At 44.1% G+C, this 10,405-nt stretch overlaps 1 protein-coding gene across 2 annotated transcripts in view; it reads left to right on the top strand.

The window, feature by feature from the left end:
* The first annotated feature begins 773 nt into the window (after window positions 1–773).
* sh3kbp1 (SH3-domain kinase binding protein 1) overlaps window positions 774–10,405 on the top strand; it is a 35,790-nt gene continuing 26,158 nt past the window's right edge. Inside the window, exons 1-2 of one of the 2 annotated variants that reach the window (XM_058631992.1) lie at window positions 774–1,025; window positions 8,194–8,351. In XM_058631992.1, the coding sequence (XP_058487975.1) occupies window positions 1,022–1,025; window positions 8,194–8,351 (162 nt within the window). In that variant the 5' untranslated portion in view covers window positions 774–1,021. The remainder of the gene's footprint in view (window positions 1,026–8,193; window positions 8,352–10,405) is intronic. The other variant, XM_058631984.1, reaches the window with a different exon arrangement.

The following is a 10,405-nucleotide window of genomic DNA, read 5'->3' as shown; positions in this document are numbered from 1 at the left end:
CTTCTTAATGTTCTTCTTAGTGTTTTCTTCTTAATATTGTAGTGTTTTGTGTAACGTTGTTGTGTCATCTTGATCAATGCTGTCTTCATTTCTGTTTTCTTGTTGCAGTCATTTTAAGTGTGTTAACACCTACTCGATAATAAAACCCATTTGTGTGTTTGAGGAAGAGGAAGTCTGTGGTTTATATATATACATAACTTTATCATCAGATTGCCTATAGGTTGCACTGAAAAAAATGATAGAAGACATACGTGTGTGAAAACAGAGTGAAAACATACATCATTTCCTAAAAGGATATGCAAAATACACATTTTTAAATAAATATAAGGATGAAGAACAGCAGTTTAATCCAGGACAGTGAGGGATGTGTTCTTGTGTTGACCTGCGAACATTAAGAACTTTGTATAACACACTATACATGTGTAAATATTTGGGATTAAGTAGTCTATAACTTGAGTTGTGTGTAATAGTAATGGGTAGGAACACATAAGTACAACACACATCAACACAATCAATCAATCAATCAATTAATTAATTAATAGGTCCTTGCACCACTGTAAATATATTATTATTATTATTATTATAATAATAATAATAATTATAGAACATGTTATTTTTAGCTTTGCTTTGTCAGTAACTGTGCGTCACAGTCACGTTACTTTAAGCCTTTCTTAAACGTGTGTGTGTGTGTGTGCGATAAAGAGCGTGCGCAAAATTTATTTGGTACGGGATTCACGCAGTGCACCTGAAGGCAGCACACAGAGAGAGAGAGAGGGAGTCTGCTCTCCATCGCTGTTGGTCACTCTCTCTCTCTCGCTCTGCCTCCTCTGTTTGTGTCACTGGAGACAAAAAGAGGAAGGAATATGGTTTCATCTGACGCTCCTCCCGTTTCAGCGCTGCTGCCGCTGCTGTAGCGGATCTGTGAGTACAACTGGAACCACCACCACCACCACCACCGTTCCCCGTGAACACCCACCCACCCACTGCAGGACACGAGCCCACAGCACACCGGGACACATAAATGGGTGAGACGCTTTTCCTTCCCTTCTCATGTTCTACTCTATTTTCCAAAAATAGCCGCCCGCCCGGCGCCTTACTGGCGCGCATCTGGGATGAGCAGGAATGGACGCGGGCTCCAGATGCGCGCTGTCTCTGCTTCAGCTGCGGCTTCTGTCTCTCCTACTTCCCTTCCCTCCTCGTCTCCTCTCCTCTTCTTCTTCTTCACCTCCCCTGACGCCCCTTCTTCTCTTCACACCTTCATTAGCGTTTTTGGAAGTATAGCCGCGACAGGCTCGTACTGTACGTCGCGTGCGTACGCCGTTTTCGCATGTTTTTTCCGTCAAGCAGCGCGTGGGCGTGCGCCGTGTCGATTTCAGGAATAGTATCGGTTCTCATTGATGAGTTGCAGATGTTGACACGTTCACATTCAGTCCTGTAGTCCTCATGGAGACCAAAAACCTAGATTTTTTTGGCAGAACCTCATTTCTGAGGAAGTGGTTAAGTTTTGCGCTAAAATTTGACTTAGGGTTAGGGTTAGACATGAACCGGTTATGGTTATTGTTATGAATAACGCTTTGTTGAGGCCGTCCTAATGAATGGAAGTGAATGCAGGGTCCTTAAAAGGACAGCTGTGTGAAGGGGGAGGGAGTTACTTCCTTTTTCTTTTTGTCCTCACCCATCAACGTCACACTCCTGTGCAAAAAGACACTTTATATATAAATTGTTTATTAATCGGCTGGATTGGATTTATAGTCCAAGTAAGCGAATACATGTGACACGTACAAGGAATTTGGACTGCATTCTTGCACCATGTGATGCACACCAACTTGTCCTCCAACTGAAACGTACATATAGGTCGTTTTCTGAAAACGTGACTGTGGGTAATTTTTTTCAAACCCCTGAATGTGGCGTAAAGGTACGTTTTTTCCCAGTATTTTCCAACTGGAATATGCACAGAAGTTACTGAAGTTACCCCTAAAGACAGGGTTAGGTAGTAAAAATTAAAAAAGTGGTATAGTTAGGAATCGAACCATTGTCGACCACGCTCCGGCGCAGTGCTCTTGCCACTGAGCCGACTGCCGGTGCCAACATCAGCAAAGCCATTAGATACCGCGTCTAAGGCGGAAGTGGTTGCCGTTATGTATACAACCACTAGGTGCGCTGATTTTGAAAACGTAAACATAGGTCGTAAATTCCTGCATACGACCTATATGTGCGTTTCATTGTGCCCACACAGAACGACAGAAGAAGGAGAAAAGTAAGATCATTAAATTAGAGGTCCAGTGTGAAAGGGTAGGGGGTTACTCATACCGTGTTGCACAAAACGTGGAGAGCTGCTTCGCGTACTTAAGCACAGGTCGGCGTGAGAACTGCGATGTGATGTAATTTGGAGAAAATCTCAACGCTGATTGGCCATCGTCGCTGTGTGCCGATCACGTCTATCGCACTCCGAATAACGCGTCTGTGCATTGACTTTGGATGTAAAGTTGTGTCCGATGAACACAGCATAATTTGCCATTCTCGTAGGATCTAGCTCGAGCCATAGACTTCTTCACTGACTGACCATTTGCCACTCTCTCTCCTTTCTGTAAGCAACTTGTAAAGCTCCAAAATTATTTTTGTCCACCCAATTACATGACGTCGTCAGAAGAATCTCAATTCATTACTGATTTGCCATCGTGCGCATTACGTCATTGTGTTGCCAAAGCTGAAACATTTTCAGTGTGTTGTGTTGTGTGATTGGCATTGGACGTCCACATTGAACTATGAATACGGACTTCAAAGTGTGATTGGGAGTGCGTTGTACCTCTTAATGCCGAACGCTATTTGTCGCACCGCCCTGCACCAATCACGTCTATCGCGCCACGGAATCGTTTTGTACATTGTTGTGATGTCATGATGGGGGCGCTGGCCACTAGTCGCCGTATTTTAAACCGAAGTAACGTAGCATGTCTGAAGAGAAGAATCAGTAAACTGTCGTCTTGTGGTGGTTTCACAACAACCATACGGAGCCGGACACAAGGTGAAGAATTTCACCGTTAACTTCGGGAGCAATACTTTCACCTGATGAGCTCACGGAGCTCCCGAACTTAACGGTTTATTCTCTGGTTTTTCGTAATGTGGCCGCTGGCGAGTATGTGACATCATTCGGAGAATCTCAACACTGATTGGCCATTGCGTTGTCGTGTCAGCCCGATTCTTCTCAAAGGTTTAGCTAGAGCGATTTTGTCAGTCGTGTCTATCGCGCCTGACTTTGTATGTTGTTGCGTGACAAATTCGGGTTCTACGTACGCTCAATCGAGCTCACGTTTCTTTCCACTAGCAGCAGTTTCTCGAAACCTTGAGTAACCTGAACTCACCTCCTCTTTAAAGGCGACATAGAATGCTTGTATCACACATATATGTTAGTTATCTACTTACATATATTGACTTGTTTTCATGATTAAAAACCTCCTAATCGCTGCAAACGAGCCGATCAAAATATCTCCTCACTGACGCTCTCGTCAGCCGCGCTGTTTCAGACCAAACAGTTGCTGTGATTGGCCAGCCAACGAGAGCTTTCCTACTGTCCTGTGATTGGCCAGGTACCTGGAAGTGACGTAATAGATAGGCCAGCTCTCAGATACACAGCTCCCCCTCTGGCACGGTGGATGCTCTGCATCTCAGCAGCTACAACGAGACTAGTTCTTCTTCTTCTTCTGCGGTTGAATGTACGCAACCGGATGTGCCCGCACCGGGAGGCGCTACGGTGGTGAGAGGAGTGGTGAGGATTTCTGATGACAACATCAAATTAAGGAAGTGTCGATCCGCTTCGCAGAGCCCAGGAAAACAATACAACACTATTTTCTCAGCAGTGGCTGAACTGTTTGTTCTGAAACTTTAGGGTTTCATAAACGAGGTAATGACGCAGATACACACACAAACGCAGCGTTAATTGGAGCTTCCGGTCTATGTCACCTTCAAACGTTTTGAGCAATATTCCACGGTTGAAACTTGCTCAATGGTTTTCTTTATCGTATATTTTGACCAGAAGACCAGCGTGCACCACGACCTGTACAGGAAAGTGTTGTTTGTAGTACGCGGTACGTACAGTCCGTACGTAGACTCAAACTTCATGCGTGCTCGTTGTTGTCCTTACATGCAAACGTCGCAATGGAAATGCGTGGATGATGAAATTTAAATTACGCGGACCCTAGTGGACCTCTGTGCACTGTATGCAAATGTGGAAAAAAGTATGACCCAGTCCCTAAGTATTACTGACATCTACGTGTATGTCTATCCAAGTACTTTCACGAGGCCTTCACATACCATTCTTCTTTGTTTATGCAGTAAACTTAAGCTTCAAAACACACATATGTGTAGTTCAATTTCTGCTCATAAACCCTCCGAAATGTAAGACGCTTGAACTTTAAATAAGTACCACACAGGTCAAACTGACTCTGGAAGGCGGGGCTTCGAAGGTCTTATGCTGACGAACCTTGTGAGTCACCTGGAATTCCTGTTATGTCTATTTATAAGCATGTTCCTTTAAAAGAAAATGAGGACATGAAGACAAAACACAACTATCTTCCTCTAATTTGAAAAAAGAGACGCAACTGTGACCTTCGGTCTCTTTTAGAACAGAAAAACAAAGACGGACGACTTTGCAGAAACAGCAGCCACATGTGAAAAGAGTCCGCTTCTTTGTCGTTATTAGTCTTGACAGTGAGGGATACAAACGAGGCCAGAAAGGCTGTCCCTTCTCTCTCCACCTACATGGAAAATCCAAAGATGAATGCACAAAAAAAAAAAATCTCATCTGGAGGTTTGTCAAAAGGCGCTCTGTAAAACAGCAGTGCCACGAGTTAAGAAGCAAAATCAATCCAATTCGAGGCAGCGGCGGTGGTGGCGGAGTGAATTAAAAACCTTTCAGTCACAGAGTGTCTGTGTACACACGGAGAGAGAGAATGGATGGGATTTTTTCCTTTTAATGTGGGAGAATTTGCTGAAGTCTGCGAATCTGCTCCACAGTTGTGAGTGTGGGCGACTCTCGACTCTCCGTGGGCTCCGGTCCAACGCCAGTGTTTCACAGACAGAGACGCGCAGCTGCTCCTGACATCATCGTCAGCAGATCTGAAACATACGCGCAGCTTAATGACAGGTTAGCTGGAAACCAGCGTGGTGTTGCTTCCCCTTATCTGAACTGAGTGCAGCTGTTGTGTTCGACACTGTCCTCGTCTCACTTCCTGTATGGTTGCGCGGGCGTTCTGCTTGACCACTTGAGGGGATGTTTTGTTTTGTCTGTGGGCTTTCTAACATTTTTTTGTCTCTTGTCCATTCAAGCAGAGTTTTTTTTCCCAAGAGACACTGGGAAAGGCCCTCAGGCAATGGGGGACATGATGTGGATGCACAAAACTGAAAGTGACGCCTTACAATATTAGTCTTTCACGCATTAAAACTGGAGTAGGTGTCATGTTATGGCCTTGATATCCAGGCATTGTACCGCACCAGAGTCCATAGAGAAAATCAGTGTTTTAAACTCAATTTGAAACACAAGCTGCTAGTTTACTGCTGCCTTGTTTGGTAGGTTTGTGTGACTTTACCAAATCCAAATTAAATATTTAAATGCCGAAGTCACAAAATGACACATTTGAATCTAAGGTTAGCGGCAGCAGTGGATCAAAAAACGTTTTGTTATTTCTGTGTGCAGTGATGTAAAAATCGCTGATTTTCTCTCTGGAATTTGGTGTGCTGTTTACGAAATGACCCAAAGATCAGTTTCAGGCGCGAAAAAAGGTTGTTTAACAGCGAGAACATGAGGTTAATGTATTTTTTAACATATCATGGACCTCAAAACCCCCCTAAACTACCCACTTTAGTGTAGTAAAAGTACATTTCCAAGTAGAGATACACCAGCTGTTGTCATTATGAATTTATATCCACTGTTTCATGTGTCCCAGGACCCGTTTCCTTGCTGTCTGCGCACCAGACCGCCGTCACGCAGCTTTTAACTTTCAACTCGTCTTCTTTTGCACTTAACCCTTAGTGCTCATGCGGCACGGATCAGTGCAGCAGGTGCACTCTTGGTAAATTGCAGGTGTGTGTTTATAGATGACATCTTTAGAAAATGAGTAGCGATGGCTCATCAGATTCATCAGATTGCCTATAGGATGCGCTGGAAAAACAGGATCTAAGACACTCCAGTAATGGAAAGAAAGCTGCCCTAAATGCTCTGCTTTCGAAGGGTTAACAAAAACGCAGCTTCACGCAGAGCCATCGTCGTCATCTTCTCCACCGGTGCATGTGTTAGTGACCGACACGGGTGGGCGTGTGAAAGTGTGTGCGTGCCGCGCTGTGATGCCACTCACATGTACAGTACAGAATCGTCCTGTGCCGCGGTTTTTGCCCCGAGCTATCACTTCACTGGACTCACTTCTCCCCCAGCTTCCCACAGAAGCCACTGCTTCCACTCTCACAGTTTCCTGCCACTTTCCTCACAAGCATCACAGCTGGGAGCAATAAAAGGAGACTGAACGTGTCGCGTGTGCCACGTCAGTGCCTCGTCTGCGGCCGATCGCTCTCTCGCTCGCGTTATCTCAAGCCCAGAATCACATCCTCCTCCTCCCCATCTGAGCCAAACGTTGCGTTGTCTCCTCCTGCATACATCCCCCCTATCCCTTTCTCCCACAATGCACCTGTGAACTCGCAGCAGCTCCCTGACCTTCGTATGAGTTTTGGTCTTAATTAATTAAATACATTTTATGCTGCAGTATATACACACACACTATGCGTGCGTGTGGTGGTGGAGGGGTGGTTTTGCCTTAGGATGCTTGCGTATCTGAGTCATATCTACCCCCTTTGTGCTCATGTTACCATGGTTACCAACCCCCCACAACCCCCTTATTAGCTGCCCACACGGATTAAACTAGCCGTGATGTGCGTGCGTGTGCATAGGGTTAGGGTTAACAAAACTATACCATTACTCAGCGTGTTTTACTTAAGTACCTGCAGCTCCAGGAGTGGCCACTAATACACGTTTATGTGTGTGGTAATGTATATTAGAGTCAAGGGGGACATTTATTCCCTGACTAACAGCCTAAATTTAGCGTCAAAAGAGAAATCTTTTGGCCCAAATAAAATGAATCTGGAGCTGCAAAACTTATTTGACCCACAAAATGAAGATAATGTCACGTATAAAGTTTTATTTAAGGATAAAAGAGCTGCATTTACACTGAAGAATTACAGGTCTCCACATGTGTATGTTTTCATGTACACATGACTTCACTACGTGTTGCTAATGGTATGCACAAGTTACACTCCTTTTAAATTATTATTCAATATTAAAAACACTTTAATTTATCGCCTTGAGGTCAGGAAGGAGTCTCCGTGGGCTGGCTTACGTCCATGATGTCTTACAAATATGTTTGCCATTTTGTCTTGCGATCAGACTGCTGGAGACTGAAGTCTGTGAACCGAGTTTTCAGTCAGAAAAACTTTGTTGTATATTAAAAGGTCAGGCAGGAGTCTCCGTGGATTTGTGTCATATGCAGACGATATTGTAATCTGTAGTATGATTAGGGGACAGGTGGAGAACCTGGAGAGGTGAACGTATGAAGGTTAGTTGGAACGAGACAGAATAGCTGTGTGTTTGAGGCTGTTGGTGCGGTGAAGGTGCAAGAAGAAGAAGATTTAACTCTGTTATCTATAATTTTTTTGATAGAAAACATGAAAATAAGCATATTTTTGTCCCTGCATTTGGTCACAGACCCCCCTGGCTTAGCCTGAGTCAGTGAGAGCAAACACTGTAAACCAACCTCAAACTGTCAGAAATTAAACAAATCCTAGTCTCACAGTCACAGACCGGTGAATATTATCCAATTTTATTGTTGCATTGATGGAATTAGGGCAGTGGAAGTGTGCATTTCGCCCAGATTCACTGTGTGAGCTTTTTTGTCGTCAGTGCAGGTATTTTCCACCTCCCCCACAAGGATTTTTTCCAGCCTTTATTTTTGCATTTTTGAGAACAGGCCATTTTTTTGTCTGTGTGCGTGTGAATCCAGGCTTTTTTTTCAAGGAAATGAAACACTCAGCAGAATCTGCTTGACGCGGTGTTTGCAGGTCAGGAGTAAACGGTGTTCGTGTTTCTTTTGACCCAGTTTGTGAAACACATTAACCCTCTGTGTCTTCTGTGTCTTCTGTGTCGCGTTTGCACAGTGGAGGCCGTGGTGGAGTTCGACTATGAGGCTCAGCAGGACGATGAGTTGAGCCTGACGGTGGGTGACGTCATCGTGAACATACGGCGGGACGATGGAGGATGGTGGGAGGGGGAGCTGGGAGGACGCAGGGGGCTGTTCCCGGATAACTTTGTCAGGGTGAGTAATCACAGTCGACCACCCCCCCCCCCCCAAACCCCCCAGTTCCCTCCACACACACATTTTCCCTCTCTTGCACACTTCATAAAACCACAAGCAGCACACTAATCATGCAGCTCCCAGTGGGGCCCTATGCCTCAGTTTCTTTTGGTGTTTCTGCAATTTATATTGTCAGTTTTTTTTTTCTTTTTTAAAGTGTGGCTATATGAGGTATTAATATATTTTCAACCCCCGACTTTGCCTGCTTTGCCTCTTTTTCTTGACATTAGACAGGCTTTTTAAACGGGTCACTCCCTGCACCAAATCCCATGGAGAAAATCTATGATTTTACATTTGGGCAAAAACAGGATTTGTTCATCCACTGCTGCCTCCATCGGTAACTTTAAATGTGTTATGTGATCTATCCTTTTCTTTTTATTTACTTAAGTGTCACAACTTTACCAAATATAGGGCCAGAGCAGCTGCTCCTGGTCTTCTGTGAGCTAAAAATGCTGATTTTCTCAATGGACTTTGGTGCAGGGAGAAAGAAGAGGTAACAGACGTCAGTTGCTGGGTGGAAAAGGCCATCTAATGATGACATAGATGGACAGACAACGTGGAAATAGACCTGGAGTCCTTAATTTTAAGGATTATATGGTCACCAGAAGATCCCTGAGCTCTCGGAGGCTAATTCACTGTCAGATATGAGTTTTTGAAGTTGTGCTGTTGTTGGTTTCTGGTTGGCTTTTCATTTCGGTCATGGTCAGTGAGATGAAGCCACACAGAAGTCTGCCTGGACTTTTTTCTGCTTATTTTATATCATAAAAGGAGCAGAACTCATACAAATGATTCACGGATTGATCTTCACCCGTGTGTTTAAAGGCCTCTACACTTTGGAGTTGGGAAAACGTTTCAGAATAAAGCAACCTGAAATGGTGCAACGCTAAGAGGATTCTTTTTTAGTAGATGTGTGTATGTTTTGATCGTGGTGAGAAGAGGGAAGCATCACAAGGAGGAAGTAGAGGAGTGTTAAAGACCAGAGTTCAGTTTCACACAAGTCCATCTGTTGTCAGGTGGTTGGTTGTTCACAGCTCCTATTCACTGACACAGACAGTGAGTGTGTGTGTGTGTGTGTGTGTGCAGTAATACCAGACTGGTCTGGTCACAAGAATCTAGTTATGGGAATCACTGACCCTGAGCTCACTGAATGTGTGTGTGTGTGTGTGTGTGTGTGTGGGAGGTGAGGACAAGTTAAATCTGCCACAGGAAGTGATGGTATGTGAGCTACCCTCCCCTCTTCACTGTTGTTTGAGGTCAACAAGTTAACGTCAGTCAAAGAAAAATGCTTTGATTCTGCCCCTTATTTATAACTCATTAACCATTACACATGTGGTAGAAGACTGGAAACTGGAAATCTAAAAAGCGACACTCGTCATAGAGGAAGTGCTCAGATGGCCACAGGCGTTTATGCCATCTTACAAAATTGTGAAATGCAATCAGTATTTCATGTACTTGTTGTCCAAAATAAAGCACTTCAGTGACGACCTTTGGTGTGGATAAACTTAAATGTGAGCGTAATGTCAACATGTACACATTGTGACTGGGCATATACCCAAACATCTAAAAAAAAAGAAGCTGCAGCATCTCCATGTGGAATGCAGTAGTATGGCTGATATCGGTTTGAGAAATTGTATTAAACAAGCATGCGTCTGCTATGTTAACATCACATTTGAACAATAAAACCGCATGTGCGCAAAGAGCCTGACAGCATGGCGGGACATGGCCACGAGCACAGATTGTCGCATGATGCGATGTCAGATGTTTGTCAAGAAATATTTAAACTTTCTAGGATCTGTTACGTTCCTTCAGTAAAAAGCAGTGCCACTGTATGTCGATTTTTTGTTGCCTTCTATTAAGATGATGAAACCCCCTTGTTATTAGCATACATTGCTAAATGTAGTATCCTGGCACTTTTGCAAGTTTTTTCAGTTTGTATCACGGGTTTTTAGTTCACGAGTGTGAACTACTTTTCTCCTTTTGGAACCAGGGAAAGAGATCTCCAAACCGGAAAAGCG

The sequence above is a fragment of the Solea solea genome, chromosome 1, assembly GCF_958295425.1.
Source record: "Solea solea chromosome 1, fSolSol10.1, whole genome shotgun sequence".
NCBI classification, from domain to species: Eukaryota; Metazoa; Chordata; class Actinopteri; order Pleuronectiformes; family Soleidae; genus Solea; species Solea solea.
The sequence above is the reverse complement of the archived record's forward strand: the minus strand, read 5'-3'. Positions and strand labels throughout refer to the sequence as shown.